Source organism: Dipodomys ordii, unplaced genomic scaffold, assembly GCF_000151885.1.
Source record: "Dipodomys ordii isolate 6190 unplaced genomic scaffold, Dord_2.0 Scaffold113, whole genome shotgun sequence".
NCBI lineage: Eukaryota > Metazoa > Chordata > Mammalia > Rodentia > Heteromyidae > Dipodomys > Dipodomys ordii.
Window position 1 is genome coordinate 1344303 of NW_012267329.1, and position 18206 is coordinate 1362508.

The window sequence follows — 18206 nt, forward strand, 5'->3', positions numbered from 1 at the left end:
CCCCTTGCTGGTTCTTCCTCTGGGCCCAAAGGTCTGGATCGTAGCTTGTCCTCAAAAAGTCTTGGCTGGACCCTCCCTGGGTAGCTGGGGTCACCATCTGCCTGCCGGCTGCCCGGCATCAAGCCTCCCTTGCCTTAGAGCAGACGCTTGGCTATATCCCCCACTGGAAACTGCTTGCCAGACCCCTGGTGTTCCCCGCGCTGTAGTTTTTCCTAAAGGGGAGGCAGCTCCAGGCCGCTCCCAGGTGCTAGCACCTCCCTTAAGCACTGAGCCTGTTCCATCTTCCCAAGATACAGGATGTGCTGTGGAGACAAAGAGACAGTCCCGAGCTTTGCTGGCCGACCATCTGAGCTGTCTTTGTTTTGTTTTGTTGAAAGGTATAGCAGCTCAGAAAAAGGAAGTTGGGATTCCTAAATCACAGCTACATAAATCGTCAGAAGGTAGTTGATGAGCCTGAGAGGCAACCCTGACCCCACCCAGCAGGACTCAGGCACTCCTCTGTTGCTTGCTAGCAAGGCAAACTGGCAAATCATTCAGCATCCTGATCTTTAGCTTCCTGGAAGGAATTCCATGCTATTATGAGCACCTGACAAACAATAGGTAGCTGTGTACCTGGTACTCTGGTACTTTTGAAAGGTTTGTCTGGCTTCTTCCCTCCTTCACCAACCAACTCCAGTTGTCTCCTCCTCAGCCTTGTGTTACCCTTCCCTCCTCCAAGAGTCAGGCTGGTGGAGTTGTTAGTGAAGAGCACACTGGATTGGGAGGCAGCAACATGGGCAGCTACACCTGAATATCCACTGGATAGGCCTAGATCCCAATTCCACTGCTCTCAGTTTCCTGAGATGACAAAATCATGGTGACTGGGAATATACCTAAAGGATGAAGAGAATCAGGTCTCCTGACTCTGTGAGCTTCAAAAGAAAATGATCTTCCTGGTGATCCTTCTGGTTCTAGGGCAGGTCATCTTGCTTTCCTAATCTGGGTTCTAGAACTTTTCCTGCAGCACAGATACCCAGTAAGGCTGACGAGGTCACCCTGTGCTTTTCTTTAGTGAGACAGTGCCCACTCCCATTCAGAAAGTTTGCAGCATGATTCTGTGGATAGTAGCTTCTGATGAAGTCTGGGTCTCTTCAGCATATTCAATTTGTGTGTGTGTGTGTGTGTGTGTGTTTATGGGCAGGCAGGGGGGTGGGGGGGTGGGGAGGTGTTCAGTGAGACCTTGGTGTCCATGGCTTCTCTGTGGGAGGTATCCATTCCATAGGGAATTTGCCAGGGTTCTATCCTCTTCCTTTCCCGTTGCAACTCTGCTGGACTTATGCATAGCTTTATGACTTTTAACTATCACTGGGTTCTAATCAAGGAGTGTCCTCTTGGACTGTAAGGACAGGATGAGAGAGATTGAACCCTGCCATAAAAGGGTGGGGAGGGGATTCCTTAATCTAGTCCCAAGTCTACCATTTGCAAGTGATAGAATGCAGGGCCCAAAATGGAGAAAATGTCCTCATTTCAGGAAAAGGAAGAATTAGAAGAGCATGTGAGTAAAGCAAGTTATCCTATAATGTAGGAGTAAAACAGATGTAACACAAGTGCCTTCCTCTGGAGACACTTCCCACTACACAGTAAATATCTTTATTATTGTAACAGTAGTAATACCACTAGCATCTGATGAATCCTCAATGTCCTGTTTTAAAGTATCTCAAAGTACTAAAATTAATTTTTGAATATAAAAATACCTTCTAAGAATATCTTAAAAATAGAGTAGATGTCGTCAGTAGTTTTTTGGTTTTTTGTTAAAGAGGCATCCAGTACCGTGGGTGTTGGCACATGACTATAGTCCCAGCACTTAGGAAGACCTTGCCCTGCACCCCGCCCCCCCCCAAAAAAAATCAAGAAGCTTCCAGAAAGACCCTTAAGTCTCATAAACATAGGATAGTTGCTATTCAGTTGTTGTCCAAGGGAATTTAAGAAAGAATAAAAAAGGCCTGGAGCAGATGCATTAATTGTTTACATAGCTGCATCATGAGTCTGCTTTCAAGTAACTTCCTGGTGTTTTATTTATTCCAGCTGCCTCAAGCTGTTGATGTCTCTTAAGGGAAAAGACAAAGTAGTTTTACTTGTAGGATCATTAGGAAAAGCAAGTCTTCCAATGGCTTCCATCTGAGACACTCCTATTTTCCGGCTTTATTGTGCTATATATTATTAATTAATGCATGTGGAGGAGGCGGGACCCACAGCCTCTTTCTCACCTCCACTCCTTCATCTATAGCTGGTACATTTTAGCATGTTCTTAGGCCTAGGGGAATGGTTATCAAACCCGCACTTATATCTGTCCAGTTTTTCCTACTGCACTCCCTTTAACAGACACAGATTTAACCAATCCTAAATACCACTTTAAACAACACACACATTCTTCTTCTATGAAATAACTATGGCTTCAGGCTTAAGTTTCTCTTGCTTGGGGCTGTAGTGGTTGTGGTTGAACTTTCCATTGTAAACTGTACTTTTAGCTCATAGTGCCACTGAAAAACCCGGAGCTCATTCTGTTCAAACAACCACTGTGTGGACTGGAGAGGCTTTGCAGGCTGAGCCCCCAGCAAACTGGAGGATATGGGGTGTTTGTCTGTTATTTGAAAGCCAGACTGTACAGTAGCATTCTGACAGGAATTTTTAAAATATTGAATTTTTTTCCCTATTTTGGCAGAGATCTGCTGGGCTATCTTCTGTCTCCTCTTTTTTTTTTTAACTGCTAAATATATAAGGGTCTCATGCTTGAAAAGATAAGTCATTTCATGTCAAGCCTTTCTTCTATCCCTTTCTTTCCTCTCCATTTTGGGAAGATGGAGACTCTTAAGACAAGTGCTGTCTACTGCCTGTCCCCGCCTTTCTGGCAATCTATCTTCTTCCAGAACTGCTTTCCTGCAGGGCAATAGTATGCGAGCAGCTACATGTTCCATATCAACCATTTGACAAGTACTGTGCTAACACTTATATTTCCTGATCTATAATTCTTATATCCACTCAACAAAGTCTCATCCACGTTTTACAAATGGCAAGCTGAGATTTAGAGGGCTTCAGTATCATGCCCGTGGGTACTTTGGAGCAGAGCCAGAACTTCTCTGAGCCCAGAACCATTGTGCCCTCCTATGATGATGCTGGAGGCAACTGCTTATGTAATTCCTCTGTGTGCTAGACTTGTTTGGAGCCTTTGCTGCATAGAAGGTCTCTCCCTAAATATAGCTCGCCTCTCCTATACCAATGTAAGCCAGTGCCCTGACTCTTTTCTCTTGTTTCCCTGCTTCCTAAATTGTTTATGAACTAGTCCAAAACATGTAACTCCCTGTTGCCCATAGCAGGCTTCTTACCTGGGAGCAGGTGGAGAGAAAGGAAATCACCAGAATTAGCTGAGAAAATTGGTATTTGGAGTACCATCAACAGGAATTATAATTTGGCGAGTCAGGGGAGAAATGCAAGCAAATATTTTTTTAATTATGTGCACGACTTTGAAGTCTCCATTTGGTTGAGAAGCAGGTGAACATCTCTGCTTTGGGGCTGCCCCTGGATTTGCCTGTTGATCCCTCTGTACTCTTTCAGCTACATTTCCTCATGCTCCCAATGAGGACCCTCTGTTCATTGAGGAGGAGCTCCTCTATTACGTAAGGGAGTCAAAGACACATGAAAATACCTTTTGAGGATTCATTTTAAGGAATAAAATAAGGAGTTTTCGATGGCAGTATTGGAAAACTGCCAGTCATCAACTAGAATTCACTGTGTTCCTCATTTGAAATTGCTGGAGAGAGTATCTGATTTGCTCGACTATTCTATAATGTGGTCTGCCTTCAGATCCGTTCAACTATGAATGGGTCATATTGTCACCTTCCCTCTTGGCAGGGCTAAGGTGGGGTGATGAATCTGGAAGGGGAAGTTGGGCACTGATGTATGTTGACTGCGAGGTCTGTTATAGATATCATAGAAACTCATGAGACTGGAAGATTTGAGGACATGACCTCAGAAACCTGAAACCAGAGAAGGATAGACAAATGTTCAAGGAGAGTCAGATAAGGCATGAATGCTGGGGTCTGCTGGTGTTCTAGAAGGGTCCCCAGGCATGGTGGGAAAGGAGACATCTTGTGGCCATATCTGCACAGAGATACAGCACTATCTTAGTTTGGGTCCCCGCCCTCTGGACACCATTACCATCAGACCCTGAAACAAAGATGTGAGAACAAATTGTTATTATTCCCACTATCAGGAAGTGGGAACATGATGTAGAAAGGGACGTAAAAGTTGGTCCACCTGCATGTTACTGCTATAAATGGGTTATTTCTATACAAAGGTTACTGCTTTGGGCAATGGGCAATTCCAGTTGGGGCCATCAGAGAGAGATTGTAGACTCTAATTGTCTTGAAAGGGGAGAAAAAGCTGGAGTTCCAATCCCTGGAACCTGTTTCTTACTGGAGCTTGGGAAAAATGAGCAGATGTATGGGGCCAGAGAAGGCCTTGGAGAGACACAGAGGTGATATCGCTGGCATGTATGGGAACTGGTTGCAGGGAATCTCCAGATTAGGGCTCTAGGAGATGGGCAAGCCATCAGTGGCATTTGTATAAATGAAGACGTCATGAAGCATGTTTAAATTCAGCTCGACCTTCTTGGGAATCCATCTAGCCTTCCAGAGCCTTGGTTTCCCTATTTGTAAAATGGAGGCATCAACACCCACCTCCTGTGGGAGGCTGATATAAGGGTGGTAATGTATATGAAACATTTGATCTGAGGTCTTGTCCTAATGCGTACTCAGTGGCACCATCTTTGTAGTTGTAGATGATGCAAAAAAGGTGGTGCTTTTTTCCTAATGGACTCTCAGTAACTAAACAATTTTGCTCATGAATTCCCTTGACTTAACAGATGGAGGCAGAAGAAGCTGCTGCTAAAACGTCATCAGAAGTCAACCTGGCAAGTTTACCCTCCAACTATCACAATGAGAGCAACATAGATACCAAGGTTGGGAATAATACCGTCCATGTGCACCAAGAAGTTCACAAGGTAAGCAAGGTTCTGGCCTGCACTTCCCTTCTCCCACCGTCAGACAACTCGGGACTTATTTACATGTTTCATCCACAAGCCACAAATTCAAACGTGAATGATAAAATATATTAAGAACCAAAAGGAATGAGGATACTATTTGAAAGAGAAAGCTGTGTATTAGGAACCTCAATTGCTTTTGTATTTTGTATTTACCTCTAGGCTTCCTAACATTTCAGGGAAAATGTATGTCAGGAGGGGTTGAAATAGACACCAGTTATGGTGAAAGGCTCCTCAATATTTCCTTAGAAACAACTCAAGTGTGCGTACCCCACTTTCAGAAAGGAAGCCTTCTATTGCCACAAGATTTCACATTTATTCACTTGTTGATTGTTCATTTAAAATTCTATAGCAGTATTTTTTCCAGCCTACCACCTGTCTCAGTGTCTCTTGGTCTCAGATAGTGCATAAGGTTTATTCCTAAACTGGCTTGATGAAGAAATCTAGAGTTAACAGAGCACTACTCTACCCTGGCTGTGAGATATTTCAAGTGTGTTTTGGCAGAACATAGAACACTAAGTCAGCCCATGAGGAGAATCACAAATATTCAGGGTCATTGCTGGAGGTCTTAGTGTTGACATGCTGTTGTGACTGTTATTCTTAACTCTTATAAGCAAGACTTCAACAGCTCCCATCAAAGGGCCTTGTTTGTGCAAATGCCCAGGTTATTACATGATTGAAACAATAGTGTTTCTATGCCCCAGAGCTTAAGAGGAGCAATTTTCTGGACCACTTTACAGCTGGTACTTTACAGCTACTGTAAAGTAGCTGTTGTGTGGCTTTTCTTCCACTGTATAGGAATAGACCCAACTGGATGGGAAAGCTATGGAGTGAATCCCAAGTAAATGAGCGAGTTCCCCAGCTGAACAGATCCCTGTATATTGCTTATGTGAGGACTGGGGGAGATTATTTTATTCTTGGCAAAAACAATATGAGGTCATCCTTTCTGACAGTGGTTAGCCAACAGATTCTGCTGCATCTACATGTTGGGATATCTGAGTGGTGTGAGTTCTATCACACCACTGTGTGATTTTGAAAAATGGTTTCAATTTCCTGACCCTTCCTAAAGACAGTATTGATGTTAATATCTACATTCAATATGGCCAGGGCCAAAGAGCCTAAACCATATGAAAACTCTCTGTCAGCTATTAAGTGCTTTTGCAAGAGAAAGTTGTTCCTACTATTGCCACTGTTAAATTATAACAAACTTGGGTTATCAGCCATAGCTCAGTAGTTCTCCAGTGGGTTATGGGGAGTGCTAGTCTTTGGCAGTGTTCCATGAAAGAGGGACTCAAAAGTAGCCAAGTGTATTTAGACACTATTTTATATATAATATGAAAAAGCTTACAACTCACACATGCAAGACTGTAGAGCTGAACAAAACAATGACAAAAATTTAACAAAATGATATAAAAAGTTCACCTGGAGAAATAAACCATTATTTTTCAAGGAGAGGAATTTCTTTTCTTTTTCTTTCTTAGGGCTGGTACAGGAACTTGAACTCAGGGCATGCCTACCACTGTCTCTTGGCTTTTTTGCTTAAAGCTGACACACTGTACCACTTGAATCACACCACCACTTATGGTTTTTTGTTTTTGTTTTTTTGTTTGTTTTTGTTTTTTGATGTTTAATTGGAGATGAGAATTCTTATGGACTTTCCAACCCTGGCTGGCTTTGAACCATAATCCTTCTATCTCAGTCTCCTGGGTAGCTAGGATTACATGTGTGAACCACTGGTGCCCAGCTAGGACAATAATTTTTTTTAGTTAAAAAAAAGTTAAAAGCATTTTCATGAAGACATGGTCCTTGTCAGGATGGAAATTTGATCCCTTACTGAAAATTAGGCTGAATTTCCAGTTCAGAGTCTTACATTAAAGCTGGGAAGGATCTCATAGATGATGTAAAAATGAGAAATCAGAAAAGAGAAATGACTTGTTTTAGGTGCCGTACTAGATGCTTGTTGGCAACAGAGCCAGGGCTTAGTGAACACAATCTCCTACTTCCTCATCCACACTCATTATTAGACCTGGCCTTAAGAAAGGGCAGGGGTAGGCTGGTTCCATACCACACTTAGCCTGAGGTTCCTCTGCCTAGTTTAGATCAGACAGACAACAGGCAGGAGCATGGGACAGGGCTCCTTTTGGCAGTCTTTAGAATCACGAGGCTGCTGTGACCAGGACCCATCTGCCTCTCATGAAGACATTCCACTCGACACCCAGACCTGAAATTTGTCAGAACAAAAGCTGACACTGAGTGTCAAGTGATGAGCCCTGAGAATAGCAAAAATAGCTCTGTTGTTGAGAACTTGCTAAGGTATCAAGGCAGCGCACTGTCCTGTCACCTCATTTCTTCCTCGTGACCACCCAATGAGGCCGTTGGTGTTCACACCGTCTGGCACTACACCAAGGGAAGCTGTGCATCCCCCTGCACTGGTGGAACTCAGAGGAAGGGGGTGGACAGCCTGGCTGTATGCTCTTGCTTCAGGAAGTGAAAACCAAACCAAAAACATCTTGTGGTATTTTCTCAGAGTTCCAGAGCTCCTTCATTTTACACTTTCTGTCTCTGTTCTACTCCAGATAACCAACAACCAGACTGGACAGATGGTCTTTTCAGAGACAGTCATTACATCCATGGGGGATGAAGAAGGCAAAAGAAACCATGTAAGTTGACATCTCCAGGCTCATCAGCCTTGTGTAACCTGTCTTGGAGGGTGGGGGTGGGGAAGGGAGCAGACTCCCATATACCTTCTTGCTTCTGCCCATATTCCTCATTCCTCCATTCCTGACCACTTGTGTAGTCTGGTAGCAGGATATGTTTCTAGACACCTGGCATCAGAAGCCACAGAGACATTAAACCATATGTCTTTGCATCTTAGCTTTGAGAGATCAAACAAGTACCAGGTAGATAGACTGGGGCTCTGGTAGCAGAGCTGGTGGTATATAAGCTAATGTAGTGCCAAAGGCTCTGGGATGGCCCTCACCTTGTATCATCCCAAACCTGACCAGGTGGTTTGAGAGCAAGGGTACTTTAAATGGAATCCAAGTGCCTAAAGAAGAACAGGCTGCCTGTTGGTCCAAGCACTGGGCTCTGGTCCCAGTGACTCCTGTTGCTGGTTGCCTGGGATTTTATAGGATTATAAAATCTCAAAGTTGGCAGGAAAAAAAAAATAAGACCAAGAATTTGGGAATAACTCAGAGTCACTGGTCTAGTCTTTCCTCTTCAGGTTTAGAAAAAAAAAGTAACTCACACCTATAATCCTAGCAATTCAGGAGATTATGATCTGGAGGATCATAGTTTGAGGCCAGCGTGGGCAGAAAAGTTCACTAGATTCATCTCTAAAAAAAAACCCAGCATAAAGTGGGATGGAAACATGGCTCAAGTGGAAGAGTGACAGCCTAGCAAATGGGAGGCCTGAAATTCAAATCCTAGTTAATATATGAACACCCCTGGGTCTTTGTCACCTTTCCTGGTATGCATGGCCTCCTATGCCCACGTGAATTCCTGTTTTGGGTCTCAGCTGGGAAATTTTCATATGCCCACAGTCTCTTGTTCATGCACCTGGTGACAGGTACATGAGAGCATGTATCCTTGTGCAGCACATAATCAGATATCCAGTATGTAATAGACCCAGAGTGCAGAAGCCTGGCAGGGCAACAGGTCCTCAAGACTTAGAAAGACATGTCATGTTTTTCTTGAGTTCTGCTCAGACCCTGGGGATATGAGCTCACTGACATTTTCTGTGCGCTAGAAGGGATACCTGAAGATCTGACACTTGACTGATGTCTGGTGCTTTTGTAAAAAAAAAAAAACTTATTTTTATTTACTTTTTGTTTATGTGGTACTGAGGAATCAAACCCAGGGCCTCATGCATGCTAGGTAAGCACTCTACCACAAAGCCACATTCCTAGCCTCCATGTCTGGCTTTTTGACAACAGACTCGAGTCTTTTCAAGCTGCCCATGGGCAGGATGTCATTTGGCAGAGAAGGTGTGTCACAGTAGCCTATGTTAAAGTGATCCATCAATGGCCAGGGAGGTTAGATCTAGGGTACACAACATTCTCTGTCCAATCACACTTTTGCCTTGGGCTCTTGTTACCCAACACTGAAGCAGGTCTCAAGCACCATCTTCACAAAGGCACAGAGCTCCTTTATCCAGACAGGAAGTAATGAAAAGGGTCATGGGTCGTCACCACTGTCCCTCTCCATAGTTTTGCAAGTTAATCATGTTGACAGCTGGCTCTGAACTACACTTTGCAGGACAGAAACCATCTTTTAACAGGAAAAGGGAGATTTAGCACTCTACCAGCAGAATCATGTACTGTTCAAGACCTTCCGATACCATAAACAGGGGCTAAGTCATGAGGATTTAAAATTCCCAAATGGATCCATTTAAAAGTAATCACCAAGCACCTCATGTTTGCCTTTCTTTAAATGCTAGTATGTGTGTTAATAGGTATGGTAACTTGAGGCGGCACATGGAAAGTTACAGACAGTAACACTATCTGCCTGTCTAGAAACGGCAGTCTGTGCAAGGCACTGGTCTGTTTTTACACTCAAGTGTGAGGGGGAGAGGAGCCCCATCGCTTGTTATTTCACCTGAGTGCACAGGGTGATGCTGATGTGGACTGAAGTCTTAGAGGGAGCGTTTGTGCTGAGCTTCGCCTGGGCCCTTCACGGGCCAGCGGGTGGCTGACCTATTGTGCTACCTTTGTACAGGGATTAGGGGAAAGTGGCACGTTGGAAGCTAGAGAGTGAGCAAGCCATTATGCATGGATAGGAAGCTTTATTTATAGAAGAGTCCAGCTCAATGAGCCAAGGTGCCCTTTTGAATGGACAGGACATTTCTATCCTGTGTTCTCTTTGATTAAAATCCAGCTTCTAGTGAGAGCTTAGCAGGTCCTACATTTGTTGTCTTTTTGGTTTTACCTTTGAAGGTAATATAACTGAGTGAGTTTATTTTTGCACCTTAACACCTCTAGTGCGTAGCTATAGGTTCACTCAGTGCAGTCTCTTTCTCCCTCTCTCTTTTCTCTCCTCTCTCACTTCTCTTTCCTCTCTCTCCCTCTCCCCTCCCCCTGCCTTCATTCCCACTCTCTCCCCCTGCCCCGCCCCTGTACTGGGGCTGAACTTAGAGGTCTGGGCACTGTCCCTTAGCTTTTTCTGCTAAAGGCTGGCATTCTACCACTTGAGTCAAAGCTCCATTTCTGGCTTTTTTTTGGGGGGGGATCCGGTCATGGGGCTTGAACTCTGGGCCTGGGCGCTGTCCCTCAGCTCTTTAGCTCAAGGCTAGAGCTCTACCACTTGAGCCACAGCGCCACTTTCAGCTTTTTTTTCTTTTTTTTCTTTTTCCCCCGGCTTATGTGGTGCTGAGGAATTGAACCCAGGGCCTCAGGCATGCAAGGCAAGCGCTCTACCACTGAGCCACCTTCCCAGCCCCCATTTCTGGCTTTTTGATGGTTAATTGGAGACAAGAATCTCACAAACCTTACTTCCAGGCTTCAAGCTGTGATTTTTCAGATCTCAGCCTCCTAAGTAGCTAGAATTACAGGCATAAGCCACAGGTGCCTTGCTAGTCTGCATTTTTTAAGCCACTGGGAGTCATAGTTTATTACCAGAAACATCCAGACCATAGATATTTGAGTGACTTCCTTGTTCCAGAGTGTCTAGTGCTAACAGTGCCTTTTAGGCTGTAGATAGTGGACTGAAGGCGGTGCCCATGCATTGCGTTCCCTGCTGTAATGATATTTGTGTTGGAAGCTGAGGGGACAAGGATGATAACTACCGTGACACAACTGTTGGGAGATGTGTATTTGACCTCTCCCCTCCCTCCTTCCCTCCCTCTCCCTCTCTTTTTCTCTCTCCCTCTCTTTTCCTCTCTCTGTCTCCCCCCCTCCCCCCTCTCTTTCTCAGAGGGGGGAGGGGGTTGTGGTGGTGGTGGTGGTAGTTGTGGTATTGGTGAGTGTTTACACAGAGGAAGATGAATCAAGGATCTGCTCAGGCCTTGGGTCGTATATCACAGAGGAAAGACAGGTGTGGTCTGAAGCTTCCCTTCCCTTAATACTGCTGCTGCTGTCATCAGGACAATGATAGGTCAGAGAGTACCTCACATAACCTCCATCTCCTGGAGGTCATTTTAACAGTTGTTCTAGGGGAAGACAGAGGCCTCCTTGAGAGATAGACGGTTCTTAGGAGGATCTACCTCCAGTAGTCCTGTCAGGCTGGCTAAGTCCAGGGAAATGCAGCTCTTCCCTCAGTCAGTCTTGAGACAGAATAGAGAAGTTTGAGCAAGGCATGATAAGGCAGACCTGAGTTCAAGACCTGACATAATCCTAACAGACTTTTCCCTTAGGGTAATGTGAGTTTGTCTACCAAATGGAGCTGATAATCTCCCATTCAGAAGCCTCAGTGAGAATCGCAAGGGCAAGGTTTACAAAAGCTCCTTTGTATGGAGATCATTAATATTGAAAAGTAATTAAAACCAGGCTGCAATTGGCTTCTGCTATAGTTCCTAGCAACGTACGCAAAAAAGGAATTGTGTTGGAAGCTTGCACTGTGTACAAGGCCCGCACTGTCCCTCTCCCCTGGTCCTGTTGCCCTGGGTTTCATTCCCTTCTGTGTCTCTGCCTCCACCTCTGAGTAGATGCCTGGCCTGGAGTTACATGCTCCTAACCACAGGATTGACTCATCTAGTTGGGGGGGGGGGTCACATGTCTGGGGCAGTATTGGGAATGCAAACGAATGAAGGCCGGAAGGGCAAGTCAACATGCAGGACAAGAGGAGTGACTGCTGGTCATCAGATACTGACAGGTTTAAGGCTGAGGTGCTAGGTGGCTGGGTACATGGGGGGTTCTGTAGAAGATGATGGCTCAGTCTGTGTGGATTTCCAGTTCCACAGTGTTCCCCCCGCATCACATAAACAATGTGGTATATTTATGTTTCTAGATTCATGTTTTGAGTTGTCTTTAAACAAATATAAAGCCTTCATGCCTTAACCTAATAGAAAAAAACGATAGAGGAAGTTGAAGAACTACTATTCTGAGAAATGAGTAAGTAAGCTCCCCCCAAATATAGATGAGGTGAATGGGCACTGTATAAGTGGGGGTATTTCTTTTTGAACTATAACCTGGGATATTATGTCATTCATCATTCAAAAAGGTATTTATTAGCCAGGTGCTGGTGGCTCGTGATTATAACACTAGCTACTTAGGGGACTTGAGATTAAGGATCAAAGTTTGAAGTCAGCCAGGGAGGGAAAGTCCATGAGACTCATAGCCCCAATTAACCACCAAAAAGCTGGAATTAGAGGTGTGGGCTCGAGTGGTAGAACACCACTGTGAATAAAAAAAGCTATGAGATTGTGAGGGCCTGAGTTCAAGACTCAGTAACAGCACACAAATAAATAATATATTAAATATAAGTAATTCTACAGCCTATGTCAGTGAGGCTCCTACGGATTTTGTATCAGCTGGTATAAAAGAATAAAAGGACGTCTTCAACAGAAGCTGGATCAGGAAAAGCTCTGTGAGCCAGCCAAGGAGTGAGATACCCATGCTGAAGGAGGGCTTGTCCTGTGTCTGCAGGGCCTTCCCAAGCAAGCCTACGCTTCATAAGATAACGAGTTGCCAGGCAGTCTCGGGGGAGGGGGGGAAATAGGAGCATGTGGTTAAGATGGCAGAGACAGGCTTGGGCTTTGCCTAGTCCTGTTAAAGCTTGAGGCCTGAATTTCCTTTGGGTTGTGGCTACAAAGCTTGTGCCCTGCAGACATCTGGCCACAGGCCTGAAAATCTGGAAACTTTTATTTAGAAGTGGAGCAGCCTGCCTTTATTTGGTGCCATTTGACTGGCTGGATAATCAGCAGTGATTGGACTTGAAGTCACATTAGGTTGATGAAGAACATCTAATCCTGTGGTCTCAGAGCAGTGGGAGAGTCCCTGATCTCTTCTCCCTTGGGTGAACAGCACCTTCCCATCTGGTTTCAGGGATGCCTCTGCAGTGGGGCAGCCCAGGCTCAAGTGTGTTCTGGAGGTATAACCCAGGCCACTGCTCAGAGGCCTTTAACAATATGCTGAAGACCCTCCAGGCCTGGTGTCCTCAGGCTGGGGCTGCACTTCAGATTCAGGTACAGGATCCACTGTGGGCTTTCCACATAGCAGTCCTTGATGACTTCCTTCTCCAGGATTCCCTCAAGGCTTCTAGTGTCTTCCACTTCTCTGTCAGGAACTCCAGGCCCTAGAGGCCCTAGCACCCAAGGTGATCTTCTGGTGGTGATGGTGTTTGAATCACACCAGCAGTAGGAAGAGCATCATGAGAGGTGCCAGTTGAGTTCTGTCCTCTTCTCCAGGGTTAGCTTCAGGGTCAGAGGAGGGAAACTGAGACAGAGAGGGTAAGGAATGCTGGGGCGATACTTGATGCTTCCAGGGGATGTGCAGTCTGCTCCAGCAGGACAAGCCAGGCTGCTCTCCAAAATGAGCAGGAAAGAAGCCTCCAGTCTGGTTCCATCCCAACAGACCATTGGATGGACATGATAGATGGAGAGCCAGCCATTTAAAGACTTGTCCAGATATCATTGTTCTGTCTAGACCTATGGTTCGTTTATAACAAGATACTTTGGTGTGTTTTGGGGTACACAGTGCAGTAGAATTTGGAATTCCAATTGCCATAGGTTCAAACCCCTACTCTAGACAGTGTTGGGCATCCCCCTGAGTACTGAGTCCTGTTCTGCAGGAAGAAACCGTGACAGCCTTAGAAGAGTGTCTTAGTCCAGAGATGAGCTGGCTCAAATATGGTGGTGCATACCTATAATCCCAGTGCTGTGGAAGCTGGAGTGGGAGGATCAGGAGTTCACCCTGGGCTACACAGCAACACTTGAGTGAGCAGGGACGGGGGATGCAATGCATGGGAAATAGTATCTGGTAGTTCAGAGATGTTGAGTAAGTGTAAATTATCCTGAGTGTAAATTATGCTGAATTGATTTCCTGGACCCGGTGGGGTAGAACACAGTTGTTTACTGAATATGAGTGTGATAAATCATCAGAGCTGTTTACTTTGTTGTCAGGTTGTTGTGGCTTCAAATATAGTAATTGAGAAAGTTTCTGAAAGGTGGCAGTGGCCAAGGAGCTAGACCAAACATATGTGTGTATGGAGTCAGGCCTTGTGCCAAAGAAAACGAAATGTTTCATGGAGTTACGCAATTACAATTGCAGAATTCACAGGGTTCATTGAAGTTCCCTCCCTACAAAATGAAAACACATGGCATCCACCTACTGCCACCCGACCTCCACACCTCTAGCAGACATTGCTAATTGATCTCAAGAGTTATTTCCTTATGAACCCAGATAGTCTCAGCACTTGAGCCCACCAAGTATTATTAAATAATGAACTGACAGTGAACTGATAAAGACTGTATTTGAAATCCACGTTCCAGCCCTCTTGAAGAGCAGACCTCCCATTTTATAGATAAGAAAACAGAAATGGGAGGATGTACACTGTGGACCAGGAATTTCCTCTCCCAGGAAGCAGGCGTAGGTGCCCTCGTTTGTCATGACTCAGAGGATTATTAGTAGAGAAGATGGGCTGCCTCATGCTGAGGGAAAAGATTTTTCATAGCCTGGGGCTTTGTGTGGGTGTGGGTGTGGATGAGGGGAGCAGAAATTCATAATGTGAAGAGAGAATTTTCTAGAAGACTCTGAGCTCCAGGAGGGCGGGGGTTATTATTTATTTCAACCAATTGGTGTCTTTAGGGTAGGAAAGGTCATGGAAGCTCACAGCCATAGCTTAGGGTGATCTTTGAAGAGTTTTCCAAACCTTCCCCCTGAGTTGTAAGTTGTATCATTTATGCTGATCGTTATTGAGCAGCATACCCCGCCCTCCCTCCCACCCCCCCCCCCCCACCCCACCATGGCTGAAGCAGAAGAGCAGAATCACAAAAGGACAACCAGGGAAGATACACACAGGAGTCTTCCCAGGGATGATGAGGGCCTTGGGCTCATGGGAAAGGACATCAGAAGAGGGTGGTTAGGAACCCACACACTCTCTCTCACCCTCTCTGGGCTTATAATTGACGACATCAGACTTGGTGCTGCCACTGCAGAGGAGCATTCTCCACCAACCCCGAGGAGCACTTTAAGGAGGTGGCATGCATCTGTCTGAAGACATTGGCTACTTGACTGACTCATTTCAATGATGTGAATGGAAAATTCAGCCACAGGGAAAACAGCCAGAATTTTCCATAGACTCCTAGTTAAGAGCCTCTGAGATGAGGCGGCAGATACCAGAGGCAGCGCGAGTAGTGGTTAGGATACAAGAACACACAGGCTCAAAAAAGGAGAAGGGCTGTGTCCCAGGCTAGAGAGTCCCAGGGACCAGTTTAAAAAGAAGTCAGAAGACTATCCTTCCCAAGCCAGGCAGGCAGCAGGGCAGGCTTAGCTACACCTGTGCAGGTCCCACCACAGGTCTGTTTTGCCCCCATTGCTTCCAGAGTCCTGCATCTCTTGATGCATCTCTGGGAACCTCCTTGGCCAGGGAGGATGTGTTTCCTTCAGCAGACTAGCCAAGTCCAAGGACTGCAGTTCACTCAGCACAGCTGCAGCCACAGCAGCTCCACAACTTGGCAATCGAAGGAAGAGAAACATACCTACTATGTGCCAGACAATGTGTGGCTATGTCCCACACGGTTTTCCTGTCCTTCTGTCAGCCCCTTACTTGCTCACAAAGTAGAATAAGCACTAGGGAGTCTGGGCAAAACTCTGGGGGTGCCTACCATCCATGCATGAAGTCTTCACCTTTGAGCTGAATATCCCTGTATTCTCGGTTGGGCAAAGAAGATGAAGAGAGCCACGTGGGTCTTGATGAGCAAAATGAGGGCAAAGCATAGTTGTTGTTGTTATCTTCCCACCATCAAAACCTTCATTAACATAAACGGCTCAACTTGAAAAGTTAGAAAATTTCAGGTTCCCTCTTTTGGTCCTTGCTGTGGAAGAACTTTGTGGGTAGCATTAGGGGGAGAGGAAGAGAAATTGCTATGGCAGGAAATAAAAATAATCTGAGAGGTTTGGAAGCTCAGAAGAGGCCCTGGTGAATGCCTGGATGTGTCCCCTCCCTGCAGCTTTTCCTGTACAGAGGAAAACAACTTTGTTTTGTTCTGTGTTGCTTTAAATTGTTTTCATCTTTTCCCACCTTTTAAATTTGTTTGCTCAGTTTAAAAAGAAGTTGAGGGAACTCTTTGGGATGTTTGTTTGTTTTTTCTTGGTAGTACAGGGTCTTTAAACTCAGGGCTATCTGCCTGCCAGATAGGTGCTTTACTGCTGAGCCATGCCTCCAGCTTTTTGCTCTGGTTACTTTTGAGATAGAGTCTTGTTTTTTTGTTTTTTTTTTTTGTCTGGGTTGGCCTGGATCATGATCCTCCTATTTATGTATCCCACCATAGCTGGGTACCACCTACTACTATCCCCAGCATTTATCTGTTAAGAATAGTGTCTTGCACATTTTTTGGCACAAGCTAGCTTAGAACCATGATCCTTCTGATCTTAGTCTCCTGTGTAGTTGAAATGACAAGCATTTCTGTGCACAGCTGCACACTGTACACAGCTATTTGTTGACTTGGGATCTGGAGAACTTTTGGCATTGACTGGCCTGGAACTGTGGTCCATTTAATATTTATTTCCCAAATAGCTAGGATTATAGGCATGAGCCACTGGTACCAGTCTTGGAATGTGTTTTGAAAGGAGGGTGATCGATTGGCAGCCCCGAAAAAGTGGTTCTTAACCTTGAGTGTACATCATAATTGCCTCTCTGATCTGCTCAGAAGCTGTGGAAGTTAATTTTGCATCTTTATTTCTAATAACATTAACCAACACTAAATCTCCTTTTATCTTAAATGTACCCCACCCACCAATCACAGTATCATTAGCTGTATCTTTGCAGCAATACCAATCACAAATATATTTGTGTTCTCTTAAAAGTTGTAGCACATCTCGAAATTGCATTTGTGCTCATCACTACTAAGAAATTAAGATAGTTGACTTACCACTAGAACTTCCTATCCATTATATAAATGCATAATGCACCAGATCTCAGAACATTTCCATAGCTAATTTAATGCAGTCATCTACTCTTGCAATCTTGGGTGAGTTTCTTTGCCCATCTAAACGTGCTGTGCTAAGGAGGAGTCCATAGGCTTCATATAGCTGTCAAAGGGACCCATAGCAAACATATTTAAACCTTTTCAGAACACCACTGTGTCTTAGCAAGTCATATAAACACCTATTGGCTGTTTGAGTTCAAACTTACTCCTCTGTCTTTTTATCTAACTTTGCCTAGGGCAGAGACTGAAGTCCTGGAGAAGACCAAGGAGAGTACTCTGCTGCCTGGTGCAGGGAGTCAGATCAGGGAAGGCTTCTATTTGGAAGAGATATTGTGCTGTTCCTTAAATGTGAATCAGCAGGTAGGGGAGATCAGAGATACTAAAAGCATGGATGAAAATCCAGATCATAGTCAGAAAATTGGGTGAGACAACGGGTTAGGAACTGAACCTAAAATCTCTATAGTCCAGGCAGAGTTTGGATTGCACATACCGCCTGGTGAGAGTGGAGAAGATAGAAGGGCATACTGAGGGGCTCACAGCCGTGGTGAACTTCCTAGAGCCCTGCAGATCCAGATTCTGGACATTCTCAGTCCTTTTGTTTTTTTGGCCAGTCCTGGGGCTTGCACTCTGCGCCTGGATGCTGTCCCTGAGCTTCTTTTGCTCAAGGCTAGCACTCTATCATTTGAGCCAAAGTGCCACTTCCAGCTTTTTCTGTGTATGTGGTACTGAGGAATTGAACCCAGGGCTTCATGCATGCTAGGCAAGCACTCTACCACTAAGCCACACTCCCAGCCCTCTCAGTCCTTTTCTAACTAGATTCAGATCTCATTAATGTCAGGTTATAATCCAACTGTGTTGGTACACAACTTTCATCCCAACACTTGAGAAAGGCTGAGGCAGGAGGATTGTGACTTGGAGGCCAGCCCAGGCTGCCTAGCAAGACCCCATTTTATCTATCCTTCCCTTCCAAAAGTAACATTAGCAGCTTACAGGGGGTGAGAAGCACTTCTTTCCTGTGGCAGGAAAGTTAGATCCTATCTAGGTCAT

The 18206-nt window shown here is 45.0% G+C and overlaps 1 protein-coding gene across 1 annotated transcript in view; it reads left to right on the plus strand.

The window, feature by feature from the left end:
- The window catches only part of Dkk3 (dickkopf WNT signaling pathway inhibitor 3), a 54529-nt gene that overhangs the window by 23023 nt on the left and 13300 nt on the right, over positions 1-18206 (plus strand). Inside the window, exons 4-6 of the mRNA XM_013028673.1 lie at positions 3592-3653; positions 4901-5038; positions 7654-7737. Of these exons, the coding sequence (XP_012884127.1) occupies positions 3592-3653; positions 4901-5038; positions 7654-7737 (284 nt within the window). The remainder of the gene's footprint in view (positions 1-3591; positions 3654-4900; positions 5039-7653; positions 7738-18206) is intronic.